Here is a 15512-nt window from a genome sequence, read left to right on the forward strand (position 1 = left end):
CCAGCCAAACGAAGGCTGGCATGGTGGTGTTTGCTGGCAGGGATGAGCTGAATCACACCCACCAGAAGTGGGGGGCAGGGGGAGAAGGTAGCAGGGCAAATGAGGCACCCTCTGCAGCTCCCTGTCCTGCCACCACTGGAACTCAATACAGCTGGTTTAAGGGGCTGGATCCCTACTGCTGCCCTGGCAGCTGCTAAACCAATCAAATGCATTTTTCCTCCTTCAGCAGCAGCAGTACTGAGATCTGCAGAGGCAGCAGCTACTGTAATGGAATTTTCTCACAGGCCCCTTATTTTCACTTCACAGGACCCTGGGGTTCTGCAGAACACCACTTGAGAAATGCTGTGGTAGAAAAAATTCCCAGACCCGGTCAATCAACTGAAATTCAGTCCACTTTGGTCCCTGTAGTGAAGCATTAAGTATAAGCTTACAAGCACTATAAAAATCCAGGTTCTTGTTTTTTTTTCCCTTGATAAGAAAGTCTTTCTGTGGACCAAATGCTGAAAAGCATACATTTCCTTTGAGAAACTGAATGTGGGTGTCTTGGATCAAAGCCACTGTGATATAGTTATAAGCACACAGAACAATGATAAGACTTATTGTTACAACAGTCCTCCCTCTGTTTGTTACACCCACTTGTCACATCTTAATTCAGCTGGAAACCTCACTGGGAGATAGCTCCTATCTGCATGCTATTAATGTATAAAAATAAAACTTGAAAACCACATGTGCCTTCAGCACAATTGACTATATTTATTATTATTATTGTCCTTAACTGCTTATTAAGCTTAAGAAACCCTGAGGGCCAGCTGTGTTGAAATACAAGATGTAAAAGCATATTGCTTTAATAGCTGGAGGCTGCACCCTGGGACATCAGAAATCTATAGTTACCCTCATGGATGAGGGCTAAGTAAAAATGTAAGACCAAACAGTATCTTTGCTAGAGTCCCACATATACTTTTAATGTTACCATGTGAACAAGTATTAGTAGCCTGTGATACTGGCAAACCACCTTGACCTCATACTACTAAATGGGGTGTGGGAGGTGCAGTATGAGCTATTTCCCATTTAGTTTGGAAAAATCCGAGAACTTCTGCTGTAAAGATGCACGGTTGTTTAGCTTCTGAAACTACAGCAGGACATGGTTACTGTGCAACAGGACATGTGCTAACCGTGAACATATCCTCCACTTAAAACTTCAAAAAGTGTGTATACAAGAAATCAAACAGAAGATCAGAGGCAGCAGGCAAGTGTCCAGTACAGTGTTGTTTAAAGCCTAAGACAGTAAGCCTCAGATGGTTTTTATTGTACAGGCTAAAGACTCAAACAGGGTTAAGTTACATACATAATTACACATTGCTTATGTGCATCATGCTTGAAGTATCACTAAGCTACCAAATCAAAAACTATTGAATGCCACCTAAAAAAGAGTTGATATCATCTTTAACCTTTTTTTCATACAAATGAAACATTGATATTTCTTTACATAAAGATGGCATTTGCAGACCAGTTAAAGATAATCTAAAATTAGAGCTTTAACCATAACCCTTACAATGGATAACTTCATGACAGGCACTCCTAGCTTAAGTACTCGATAGAGTGATATTGTCTTGTAGACCAAAGAAAATGAGATTTTAAAGCAACAAATATTTTTGCCTCTTAATCATGCTGTAACACAATATACTCCTTACTGAGTATAGTTGTGTTGTACAGGCTCCTTACTGAATGCAGAACATTTAACTTTTTCCCCCCCGTAGTAAATGTACCCAAAATGTACCCAAAAGTACCCATTAAGAAATAGCAGTTAATTTTGTTTGCAAAATGTTAATTTATTGATGTACTTTAACTGTGTAGTTCCATGTAAGAGTAGCACTTTACAAATTATGGAACAAGTAAAATTCTTTCAACAACTTTTTTGTACTTGCATCCTCTTAATTCCTAGTCAGTATTTTGAAAGGAGGCGGTGTTCCAAAAGGTATATGTATAAGGAATTTCTTTAAGAAAAGAAATCTTACATGAGTTTAACAGAACAAATGTAGAAGCTTCAGTTGTTTGAGGACCCAAAGCACATATTTTTCATAAGCTACATACAGTATCTGCACCAAGTCCCCAAGTTAAATATGCAAAAGTCATATGCAGTGCCTGCATGAAAATCCAAGAAACGTATTTTATGATAAGCAACACACAATACCTAAAAATCTGTAGCAGCCCCAGAAGTTAAATTAAGTATGACAAATTCCCAATGAATTTACAGGTTCTGTAGCAGGACTAAATGAAGGATTAACAACAAAATACAGACATGTTTGAGTGAGACCTGCCCTCATTTGCACAATCAAACTGGAACCGTGCACAATCAAATTCAGCACACTAGTGACAGCTGCACTATGACACGCTACCAGAAGAACCATGCACTCTCAGAGCTCTTCCTTGGATCACAGAGGGGGGAAAAAAACCCAACCATTTGTCCATGGGGCTGGCTTACTCTTGACAGTGGATGTTGGCTCTAATGGACATATCAAGATCAGATTACATGTATGGTGCATCACCACCATAGTTCGGCTGAATTTTATGCTTAAATTTCATACTTCTTCAGGTTTCTATGTGCTCGATTTGCTTTTCATTAGACTGATGTTTGCAACTTAGTGTACTGACATTTCTTAAAGCAAATACATTGACTTGAGAAAATATTTTCTTTTTAAGTAACACACAGTTTTAAACAGATGGAGGACAACTTATTTCACATTTTGAGCCTTCACCAGAGCACAAACACACACAAAGTCACATGTACAGTAAGGGTTTCTATTACAATTCTTCCTGGACTGAAATATCATTAAGGTGCATAGGCAGATGAAGACTCATATTTTAGAGAGAATGGTTCATAAATCTGTATGAAAACTGACATGTAAAAACTTTTCATGTTATCAAAGTCTTTTCACAATGTAAGAGTTTAAAACAATTCATAAGCTTGATTTCAAAACAATAAAAACCCAGCCACCCTAAATCAAATAGAACATATTACCAGTATATATTCTTCCAAAAAGATTCCCAGAGCTTTAAAATAAGTTTCAAATATATACAGATTTATAACTTAAGTGCTCGTTTGCTCTAAATCTTTTATCCATGCAAGAGTTTCAAGAAGAGAGATGTATTTCTTAGAGAGGCTTTTCTGAAAATGCAGTAAAACTCTTCACTCGTGCAAAGAAGAGAGGGGTATACATCTTGTCAATGTCAAAAGCAGAGACTGCAGTCTCACCAGTAGATCTAAAAAGAACGTTAAAGTGAGATACTGTAACCAAATACAAACTGCTATTTAAATCCTTCCATTCTGTATTCATGAGTTTGATAAGGAGTAATTCTATACAGTAGGGTCTCAACATTTGCAAAGGTTCTGTGTTTAGAACCTTGGCAAATGTGGGGTGGGGGGGCCGTGCACCCAGGTCTCCAGGGGAAGCAGCCGCTCGTGAATAACAATGTGCGAACATTATGTTCACAAATCATTAGACTGCTGTATTTTCATAATGTGAAACGTACACAAAGCCACAGACACACGAGCTAACCTTGTATGAATACACATCACTTCTTGTGAAAGCGTGCCCTACCTATCCAATAATGTGCGTTTACTATTAATAAGACGAATGATTATCTAGATAAGACATGGCATTTCACACAATTTTCTTCTCCTGCCATAGGATTCAGAATACCAGATGGTGGATATGGCCCTCCTTAAGCAACTATTGCAAGGAATGTTGAAATTTCAAGTACGAATACTATCTTTGCACACTTCAGTGAGAACCATAAATCGACAACACTGGTGTTCCCTGAGAACTGTCCAAGCATGCTGTGAAATTCGATCAATTTCCCTTCACTGTGGCTCTTTGCATAGCCACAGTGCATGGGGGGGGGGACTGGTGTGTGTGTGTGTGTGTGTGTGTGTGTGTGTGCGTGCGTGCGTGCGTGCGTGTAAACTTATGACCCCATGCCAACTAGGGCTCAAGTCCCAGCTGGAGTGGGGTTAGTCAATTTATTCCTCTCTCCTCCCACAGTGGCTTTCTGTAGAGCCACCGTGAGGGTAAATGCCAAACCTGCAGGAGCCTGTTCCTGCCAGAGGCTTGAATGAGCCAGTGGGGAGCTCACCCCCCAACTCCCTGCTGTGGCAAGGGGTATAGAGGGAGGGCAGGAACCTGCTGTAGCTGGGCTGTAGCTTAAATGCTGCATCCTGGCCTCAAAGGGCTGGTGCAGAGGGGAGCTGCTTTCAGCTATCACTCCTTCACCCAACATCTCTAGCATGATGTTGACCAAATTTTGAAAATGTGTCTGTGCTCTCTGTCTAAGATGGTGTATTCCGTGGTGACGTTGAAACATTAATGCATTTGATCCTTGTTTAGCTTGTTGTGTTCACTACTATGTTGCAACCTCTCTGCAAGAGTATAAACCATAGTAAATGTGCCATTTATGAGCAACTGATTCAGCTGAAAAGTGTGCGTGCTTTGGAATTGTCTCACTGACATGTGCCCGGTTACTGAAAAGGTTGGGAACTACTGATCTACACTACAATCAAATGATATATCATACCTTATTAGCCTATTTAATGTTCATAGGGGTAGATTCCCACTCATGTCCTCTAGCACATGATGGCCTCCTGAACTTTACAAACTGATCCATGCAACACTGTTGTTCTGAACCAGCATGAAAAAAAATCCGCCCTATGATAGAACTCCAGCCTAAGGGCTATGCCCATGAAAGATCTGCTTGGAGGGTTTAAGTGGGACCTAAATGGTGCACATCCTTGTGCTTTCCAACAAGTGAGCTCCTCCTATGAAACACATTATAGTGTAAGTGTTATAACCTAAGTCAGGATGAAAATATCAACTTAACCTCCTTGCAGTGGGATTTTTATTTTTGTTTTCCACACCATGAAATCAATTACTTTGCTTATTCATCACAAGCTGCACATTCACTGCACTAAGAACTGATCCCATGGAAAAAACTTAGACGGAAAACCTATTCACCATTTGACAGATAAAGGCAAGAAGCATTATTACAAACATCTTCCCCTGCTCTTGTTCTTAGTTTATTAACTTACTTGTAAGTTATGTGACAAGAATGATGTATCCAAACAAGCTTGTTGAATCTCTGACGGCCACTAGAACACAGTTGTAATCCTACATGAAAATTGTGTTCTGTTTCTTGTATAGGAACACGACGGAAATACCTGTATTTGTGGTAGTCAACTGGTTTCTGTGCAATAAACGCAAAGTTTAGTAATGCACAAAGAACATACAGCACTACTATGGTTTACTAGAACATGTCAAATAAGGGTGAGGACAGATCTTCAAACAGCAAAAACTCCATGCTTCATAGGTAGGATACTTTCACTTTGCCAAAAAAAATCACAATCCTTTAAGCTCTTCAAAAGGAAAGCATGCTACGAAAATGGAAAAAAGCAAACCATGACCCTTATCTTAAGTCATTTAAATGTCAGAAGTACATTTTACTGCATCCTTATTTATCATACATCCTACACTGTCTCATCTATAGAAAACTCTAGAATTAACGTAATGTTACTCGCAAGTGTTTAACTCATACCAAGCTACATCTGGAGCAGATTTTCAGAGAAGATCTCTCATACATTATATAAGGTTTGAGAAAAATTGAGACTAAGTTAGCTGGATGTACAGCACCGCAAGCCTTGTAATTACTTTGATACTGCTTATTAGATGTGTTTCATTTTTTGTGCGGCTTCTGCTGTTGAAAGTTATTACAGTTATTCCCCATTGAATTCTTGACAGGTATTCATTATTTAGATTCTTTTACTTAATGTTGCAGCGAAAAGTTCCATACTGATGAAAAGTGATGTCAGAATGATCTTTGCTGCTCCTCTCTCCTTTTTCTTCTTCCTCTAGCTTAATTCTCATGACACAGTCTTGTAAGTGGAGTATACACATCTCTGCTTAAATTTAGCAAGACTGTTACAAATTAATCGAGTGAACTCTCGATCTACACTGGGTTGTGTTTCTGCAACCCCTGCGTAACTCAAAGTTTTGTGCAAGTTTGGAGGAGACAGGTCTCCCGGGCTTGCTGATGATAGGAAACTGACCAGTCCAGCAGGGATGGTCAGGTTCCTGGCTCCCAGAGTGGCAAAGAGCCAAAAACCAGGGGGCAGCCTGCTTCCTGTCTCTCCGCCACTTGCCTGTCAGTGTGCCCAAGACACAGGCAACTTGATTGTGCATATCTCAAGGGTTTACTGTACAGGCCTTGTGTAGCATCCAACTTGGGGAAGGGCTGATAGAAGAGGGCTTACGAGGGGGGAAAAAAAGAGGTGTTTAAGTGTGAACAAAGTTATCTTACAGTGAATAGGCTTAGCATGGTATGTCACTGTAGACTGCTTTCTTGTTTCAAAAAGTTAATATATGTTTGCAAGGAGACTAATATGTTTTTAAATTACTCCAAAGAGCACTTGTAGAATATATCTGACAATACTTCACTGCACCAAGTTCATTAGCAAGTCTTTGGTACAGGTCACACCTCCACATGCACTTTAAAGATGCAGTTGTTGAGGAAACCTTAAGAATCCCACTCTACTTTTCCTATTGTTCTCTCATTTCTCTGTATTTTATTTTGGCACCTACCTCTTCCTTCTTCTTCATTAACACAGCAAATACTTTGGTTTGATTGTCCGTATCCTGGGAAAGGCGATAATGGCCAAGCAAGATTGCATCAGTTCTGGAAGGTCAAATGGATGGCGTCAAGCATGTACAGTTCAAAACTAGTACTCTTATCTATATTACAAAAGCACCCAAGATCGTTTAGTAAGAGCTGTTTTCCTTCATTGACCTGTGCACATATTTCTGTTTTCACAGACTCATAAGGCTGGAAGAGACTTTGGGAGGTTATCGAGTCCAGCCCTCTGCCCAAAGCAGGACCAACCCCAATTAGTGTTTGTAAAACAAACATCAGGCCTTTTAGTGGTGACAAATATTAATGTTGTTCATGAAATTGTTTCTTGTATTTCTTAGGTAGGACAGAGTAGACAGACTGGTCAGTTTATTTTACTCATTTTCTAGTTACCATCACTTTCAAATTCTTATGCAACAGTGCAAAACTGCATTGCTTTGGAGATGCATAATTTAACACACTTCCTAGGAATATTTCAAGGAGGGAACACCCTCTTTAATACAATGAAACAAATACTTCCTTCAATCCTTCCTCAACATTCACTTCTATGCAGATAGCTTTTCACTGTTTGCCATCTTTTCTTATTTCTTTGCCAATCTTAAGAGGAAAAAAAAAAAAATCCTCAAATCACAAGACCCGCAGTGTGTGTCTTTTCTAGCCACTCACTAAGGGTTTGTCCAGGCACTGATCTTACAATCAGATGCCTTTAAATTGTAAAGCCCCTTGAAGGAGGGACTCGATTTTGTATTTCCCTATAAAGAACTATGGATAAAAATAATAAATTAAGTTTCTGTTGCTATTTTTACTAATCCTAAATTTAGACACTAACATGAGTGAAAAGTGTCCCTCTTCTGCAGGTAAAAGACAAGGAATGATGCAGACTTAGGTGCAATTTCAACTTACCTTGCATTTTTAGTTCGTAAACGAGGAACAATAGTTTGGGGATCTTCAGGGGTGGTTAGCATCATTACTTGACCATCTGGGAAGAATCTCATGTATCTACAACACCACAATTAATTATACAATAAAAACTTGGAAGATGACGACATTGTACGTTTTCTCCTTTCAGCCCTTCACAGAAATGTTAGCAGCTATAATGCTACATTCCTAGCTTTTGAAAAGAGATTTTCACATATTTTCAAAAGCACAGAAACAGCTCATCAGAAAAGTTTAAAAAAAAAAAAAAAAGACTTGGTTCGGGAGCCCACATGACCAAATTGCAAGAATACAGAAGTTCATAGCTTTTGTTCAGAGCAGGAATACAGGAAAGAGGCTTATGATCAGAAGTCAAGATGAACCTTATATAAGCTTTGTGAACCTTCTTCCTACCTGGTATTCACTGAAATAAGTGTAATTAGCTCTTAATCTGAAAAAGTCTGTTTAATAGTGTTTCTGTACCTTAACAATCCTGGGGGAATTCTGTTCCCAAAACATCTAACATTCTAAATCTTTTTATTTGTCTAGTAACATACTCATCTTCTCTAGGACACAGGAATCAAATAATTGCTTTTAAAAAAGTGATTTATTAGCAAAAAACAAACAAACAAAAATATATTCAATAAAGCATACTTGGTTGTGAGCTGTTACAAAGAAATTTAAAAAAAGGAAGGTAAAGTACAACAAAGAATTACTTCCCTGTGATTCAGTTTTAAAAGTTACAGTGTACAGCGGGGGTATGTCAGTCCACATGAGAAGTCCCACGCCAAGCCCAAAACAAACAATAACATGATTGCTTGTGATTAAACATTTTCTTTCCACCTACATATCTGTATGCCCATATTTCTTTTGCGACCTGGATATTTACTGAAGTCCTGCAAGCCAGGTTCAGATTTAAACCATCCTGTCTCTCCTCTGGTCACACAAAAGACAACTGCCCTTTTGCCCCCCCGCAGATAATTGTTTCAATTCAGAACTCCCCCTCTCTCTTCCCATTGGCTCATCTGACTGCTTGTCAACATAGAACCTACTATCTCTGGGTTTAGCTCTTTACAAGCATTCATTCACGACAAGCCCCTAAGCTCTGGGGTGCACCCAACAATGAGGGGGAAGGGCTGCAGGGGGCAGGCTGGGGTGGCGGTCTCAGAGGAAAGGTGCAGGAGCATGCTGGGGGAGTCGAACACCTACCTGGCACAGCTCAGTGTGTGTGTTGGGATCATGTGGTGCCATGTCACCCTGCACATGTAGGAACCCCTCCTCCCGATGCTCCCTTGGCTGCAGTTCCCAGGCAGTGGGAGTGGGAGGGGTGGTGCTTACAGGGAATGCTTCCCTGCAGCTGGCAGAACCACCTCTGCCTACCTGACCTGCACCTTGCCTGGATCTAGCATGCTATGCTCAGGGCTTCCTCTGCCTACAGTAGCAGGGAGACATGGCTGGTGCTCCAGCCATAGCACCCTGGTGTTGCTGAAGTGCTTTCACTAGCTTGCTCCATTGTGGGCAGGGAGAGGTGGGAAAATCCCATTGGCCAAATCAAGAAAAGCCACAGGCTGGATCCAGCCCACATCCAAAGATTCCCATCCTCCTGTTCCTACATATATTGCTACTCTCCGGCTTTGGGTGAAACTTTTTTCTGTGCCTCAGCTTTCAGGCATGCACACTATTGTGTGAGGAGATGAAATCTTTGCCCCTTAATGAAAGCACACAACTGCGTCCACCTTTTTTTTATACATTAAGCTACAGCAACAATGAATATTACAAGGATGCAAGAGCAGTCTTACACTTTGCCTGCTCATTTGCTCTCCCTTCCTGGAGCTCTTTCCTGATCACTTAAAAAGCATGACAAACGTCTACATGATGTCTGCTTCTCACTCAGTAAGGCATCTTTTAGCTTGGCTAAAAGCAGCTGGGTTTTGCTCTCAGGTACAAGAGAATAAATCTGGAGCAAATGCACTTAATTCAGTGGAGTTACTCCTGTTTTATATCACTATGACAGAGCAAAATCTGGGTCCTTGATTTTACAGTCTGTGTATAATGAGAATGACAGAGCTGAGTCTCTCATTTCTATGCAGGCAGGCATGCAGCCTCAAGCCCTTTACACCTCCTCATGGATGCACTCATGGTCAAACTCCCCTTTCCTCCCTCCTGTGATCTGCTCTTTGCTTACAGCTGCTACTGGTAGGCATGCTGGAGCTGCTGTCGAAGGGGCATTCTGTATATTTCTTTGTTCCCTCATTTTCTGTGGGGGAACCAACAAATCTGCAGAAATCACGATTCTGCCAGCGCATGACACAGAATTCTACTAGGAGTAAATTCAAGCATCAGATACCAAATCTAGAAAAACAGATTGATCCTTTCCTGATTATATAAATGACCATGAAATTGACTGGTATCCCATAGCTTATTTTAGCCTTTGAAAGGGACAGCAGACTAGAAGAGAAGAGTGGAATAAGGCTAAGAAAAGCAGTGAATGGAATAACTGGGAAGAGTTCAGAGGCAGATAAAAAAAGTCTTTAAATCCTACTTGCTTGAGTAGATTTAAAAGGCAATTCTTATTTAGTCTCATTTTTTATTTGCTGAGCACTACTTTGATGGACACAAAGGAATGAACAATTTGGGGACATGGAGAAATCTGTAAAATCTTTAAAGATCTAGTTTTACTGACATGAAGAGAAGGTGCAACCAAGAAGGAGAATTAGTTTCTAAACCTACCTCTATTTACCAAACCTAACAATATTCCTTATGACCTTGATCCTGGAAATCCTTCACCCAACTAACTTTACACACTAAGTAGATCCACTGGGCTCAATAGAAGTATGAGTGTTTACAGTACTGAGATTTACATTTGAATAAACAGTGCTTCTTTCACCCAGTTTAATATAGCTCTACCTGTAATACTCCACTTGGTGCCAAGCCCTATAGAAACCATCAAGAGACTGCTCTCCTTGACGTATGTATGTTGTCTTGCTGATATACACACCTATAGAAGTGAAACAAACAAGTAAGAACCCAAAAATGGAAGCATCTTTTAAAAGTGCATAAACACCCAAGATTAAAAAAATCACAGCGGTACAGCATGTATGGCCACCTTATTATCTAAAGAGGAGGATGTTTCTTTTAAAGAAGATCTACATATTCAAAACCAAACTAAATTCAGATGAGGCCTAACATTTGTACCCCATAAAAATAGATAGAGGTTATGTCTACACTACTCAGCTTTTAACAACACGGCTGTGATGATTAAGACCTGTTGCTAAAAGTCAGCGCATGTAAATGTTGTTTCGGAGCATGTAAATATTGTTGGTAAAAGTGTTGACAAACAAAATACTTCGAGCCCTCAGGAGTAGTTTTCACTTCATTGACAGGAGACCACGCCCACACTTGTCACAGCAATGCTTGTGTTGTTTTGAAGGGAGTGGGAGGTAAGCACCCCGAAAAAAAAAGTTTTGCCATGCAACTTTTTTTCTGGGAAAATAATATGCAACAATGAAGATATCTTGGTTTTCAAAAATAATCCTCACCATCAAATCGAACACGGGGCCTCTCCAGAAACATTTCCCTCCAGGAGGTATAAGGAACAAGTTTATTACAGCTTCTGCCCCAAACCCTCAAACAGACTTGACGCCAGATTTCAGGATCCCTAGTGAAGATATAAAAGCAAAACCCACAATTTAGCACATCTTGCTGAACGCCAATATCAAGGCTCAAAAGACGAGTGGGGAACTTTAAGAGCATAGTAACAGACTGGTGCTGAGAGTGTTAAAGGTGCTTTTCTTAAACTACTTAGTTACTAAATATTAATCTACATAGAGCTTGGAATCACTCAGTAGCTATAAAGCCCTTTTATCATCAAAGTACAACATATGACAGTCACAGTACAGCACAGAATACTGCGTGTGTCCCCACCTGGCACTGTTCTGCATTGTCTACATGGGTATCAAAGTCACACTACTATTATTTTGAGACTCCTCATCTACATTTGATAACATAGCCTCTGTTTTGTGAGCAAAGGTACTCCTTGCTTGTAAGCATTCAAATGTCTCCAAAACACATTAAACTAAAAACTTCTGTCTAGCCAGACATTTAGGGTGCGTCTACGCTACGAACTAACTTTGAAGTTAACTTCGAAGTTAGGCACTACATTGAAGTAGCCAGCAGAGAGTCTACACGCATTTTTCCCTTACTTGAAAGTTAACTTTGAAGTAGGGAGCCCAACTTCAAAGTCCTCATTCCATTCCCAGGAATGGAGTAGTGCCCTGCTTCGAAGTAGGGTATGTGTAGATGCTTTACTTCAAAGTAAGCATCTTCAAAGTTATTTTTGTAGTGTAGACACAGCCTTACACTACTATCATCAATGGTGGATTCAAGCACAGGATTAGCATTACCAGGAGTTTACCATGGGACTACTTATATGAATAAGGAGAGCAGGATTTAGCCCAATATATAGATTTAGCAGTCTAAAATAAAAAAATATTCTAAACTCTGGCAGCTTTCCTTTATTAATTTACCATAAGTCTTTATAGACCAATACTAAGTAAACCACCTATCCTATACAGTGTTTTTTCCAAACAGCAGATATCAAAGGACATCACACAGGAGGTCAATATCATTATCCACATTTACACATGGAGACTGGAGGAAAAGGGAAACAAAAAAATACTTGGTCTAGGTCACCAACAGGCTAACGGCAGAGGGAGGAATAGAATCTAGGGATTGAGAGTCCCAGTACAGCACGCTATCCACTAGGCAGAATTATTATACACAAAATTGTATTTTGGGGCAGTTCTAACTGTTTATACAATGCACAGGGGGCGTCTACACCAGCCAGCTACTTCGAAGTAGCTGGCACAACGTCAAAATAGCATGCGTCGCGTCTACACGCGCCATGTCCTATTTCGATGCTGAAATCAACGTCTGGCAGCAAGACGTCAAAATCACTATTCCCATCCAAAGATGGGAATAGTGCCCTACTTCGGCATTCAAGATCGAAGTAGGGCGTGTGTCGATGATCCGTGCCCCGCTACTTCGAAATAGTGGGGACCTCCATGGCAGCCAACAGCTGAGGGGTTAAAAGATGCCCTCTCCAGCCCCTGCGGGGCTCTATTGTCACCACGTGCAGCAGCCCTTAGCCCAGGGCTTCTGGCTGCTGCAGCTGGGGGCCCATGCTGCATGCACAGGGTCTGCAACTGGTTGTCAGATCTGTGGATCTTGTGCTGTGCAGGGCAAGTGTGTCTGGGAGGGGCCCTTTAAAGGAGCAGCATGGGGATTTGCTGGCCCATTATTTCGACAGGGAGCACTTGTGTGTGTGGATGCTTCACATTTCTTTCCAGGCGGCTCCTTTCAACGTTCTCCATCGCTACTTCAATGTTGAACGTCGATGGCACCAGCCCTGGAGGACGTGTAGACAATACGCATCGAAGTAGCCTATTTCCATGTCCTTACTTCGAAATAGGCTACTTCGACGTAGTGTGCTAATGTAGACGTAGCCATAGTCTCGGATCACGTTATTAATGTGGATGTAAACAGTATTCTCAAAAGAAGTGATAATCTGACTGGGTAAGTGTCACTGGGAATTTTCTAATGCCTGCACTCATTGTTTTCTACCTAAACAAGTGTCCACAGCTATAATCCTATACTAGTAACCAGTTTAAAGACCAAGATTAAGGCTGGTTTTATTAGTTCACTAATGAACAGCCCTTTGTTCTCCACCCAAGAGAACAGAAGGTTAATATCTCACTCTGTGGATAAAGGTTTCAACTATACCTGGCACATATGTAAAATCCTCTACAGACCATAGATAGCTGCTCTAATGACCTTAGGTCCAGATCACTGGAAACGACCCATCGAAAAATGTACATTAGCACTTCCATAGGCAGCACTGTGAACAAAAAATAATTAAGTGATCACATGGTAATATGACAACCAAAAAATTCCCTGATTTTTTTGATAGCTACTAAAATCCTGCTCCTCCCAGGAAATGAGAAAACAAGCTTGACTGGGAATAGTCAACTAAAACCCTTACATAACAATACATGATACAGTACAAGGAACTTACTCGAGGGAATTCTGTGCCAAAAATTAAAATATGCACATTATATTTTAAAATTCTGCAAATGTTATTTGGCAATAAATAAATGTGGCTCCAGCATGGTACTTGGCAGCACAGGGCACTGGCTTCACTGAGGCAGAAAAGCACCCTGAAGCCCTCACCTTCCCCAATACAGGGGTTCATCAGTGAGGTTGCAATGAATCCTGACACTGCAAGGGTTGGTCCTTTCCCAGAAAGTCCCCAGAGTTCTGCCTCTCTGCACAAAGTGCACCAGGTACCAGTGGACTGGCTGTCTTCACCCTGCAGGATCCAAGTGTGAACAGGCTTAGTGTGTGGGATCCAGATGTAAGGTGAGAGATTTCTGTGTGGGGCACCATAGGTGTGGCTGGCTTATCTGGAGATTACGTGCAAAGTGGCTGGCTGGGAGGGTGCAGGTGATCCAGGTGAAGATGATGTGGGCTCTGCAATAGGGATATGGGTGAGGGGCACTTGTCAGGGCAAAGGGCCAACAGACCTGCCTAAGAAGAGAGCCTCAGCTGCTGCTTAGGGGATGCCACATTCCAAGCTCTCACTTCCTCCCCTGCAATTCCCCATCCCCCTGCCCTATTCCACCTCCCTTCCTATCTCCACCCCATACACCCCCTTTCCCTCACCATCCCTTATCTAATCCAACTGCAGTCATTCCCTGTTGCACAGAAAACAGGAAAGCTCCTAGAACATAGAATGGGAGCATGACTTGCACAAGAAGGCAACATTCAGCTTCAGCATCAGTGGAGCAGAGACAAGCTTCCTTCAGTTGGGTTTCTCTGCATTTGGAGAAATGGGGGGCAGGGGGAGCCAGTGGCAAATCACCCTGTATGCGCCCCATGCCTTTGTTAAAGGAGCATTTCGAAATGCACATACCTTACTACAGCAATGTTAATATATGCCGGTTGTAAATATGTAGTAATTTTTAACTCCTTTTAATATGTTACTGAACACGTTAAATGAATACTCTCTGTAGGATATGTAAAGTGGCAGAGTGAATATGCTACCTTAACTTTTGATTTTCAGGACTTCACTTATTCAAAATGATACAGGCACAATATTGCAGTAATGGAGGTTTTGCATTTCATTATAGAATTCTTGCTGCTTGCCCTATCACAGTGAACATCTTCACATACTGTAGAAAACTATTTCAGATTCAGTCCATTGTCCAGAAAACATATTAAGTTTTTTTTTTTTTTTTTTTTTAAAAAAAGGACTTCCCATGAAAAATGTTGTTCAGATCATAAATATCTTGCTTGATTTTGTTTTTTTAAAGTCACCTATATGCTTGATGGGAAATGAATATAAATGCTAGATTTTTAAGTGTTGATGTCTGATCTTCCCCTAATCATTTCTCAAAAAGAAAAATCTTTATGCTCCTGCCATCCTTGATTTGTCTAGTGTTCTCTCATTCACATTCTAATTTTTTTCTGTATACCAGATATCAGCTAAGGAAAACATAGTACAATGGAAGCACACTTTTCTGGCATTTTTATGTTCTAAAAATAACGGAGTCATATTAGTTCAAGGCAAGACAGCATCTCATGTGTTTACTGCATCTTGCGAACAGAGAACCTGAGCATGGCCTTTAGCGTTAAGAGCTTTCATATCCCTCTCTACACATATAAGTAAACACAAGAAGTGAAGCCCCACAAATATTAAGTTCTCTTTCACATGCAAGATACTTTTTTCCCTGGGCCAGTGGCTTTGTAACTGCTGCAAAAATGATCAATGGTGATCCCTTCCACCGCATTAACAAACAGAAAAAGAGATCAGTTGTAGTGACTTTCAGTTCTATTACAAGCAAAGCAGAATAGTGGGCTTGAGG

General features: G+C 40.8%; 1 protein-coding gene across 2 annotated transcripts in view; it reads right to left on the reverse strand.

Moving 5' to 3' along the window:
• Nucleotides 1-931: 931 nt before the first annotated feature.
• FBXO9 (F-box protein 9) overlaps nucleotides 932-15512 on the reverse strand; it is a 45516-nt gene continuing 30935 nt past the window's right edge. Inside the window, exons 6-12 of one of the 2 annotated variants that reach the window (XM_074991168.1) lie at nucleotides 13372-13486; nucleotides 11130-11248; nucleotides 10498-10588; nucleotides 7579-7674; nucleotides 6630-6723; nucleotides 5084-5238; nucleotides 932-3261 (exon numbers count right to left, since the gene is read on the reverse strand). In XM_074991168.1, the coding sequence (XP_074847269.1) occupies nucleotides 3153-3261; nucleotides 5084-5238; nucleotides 6630-6723; nucleotides 7579-7674; nucleotides 10498-10588; nucleotides 11130-11248; nucleotides 13372-13486 (779 nt within the window). In that variant the 3' untranslated portion in view covers nucleotides 932-3152. The remainder of the gene's footprint in view (nucleotides 3262-5083; nucleotides 5239-6629; nucleotides 6724-7578; nucleotides 7675-10497; nucleotides 10589-11129; nucleotides 11249-13371; nucleotides 13487-15512) is intronic. The other variant, XM_074991167.1, reaches the window with a different exon arrangement.

Source organism: Carettochelys insculpta, chromosome 3 (assembly GCF_033958435.1).
Source record: "Carettochelys insculpta isolate YL-2023 chromosome 3, ASM3395843v1, whole genome shotgun sequence".
Classification (NCBI taxonomy): Eukaryota; Metazoa; Chordata; order Testudines; family Carettochelyidae; genus Carettochelys; species Carettochelys insculpta.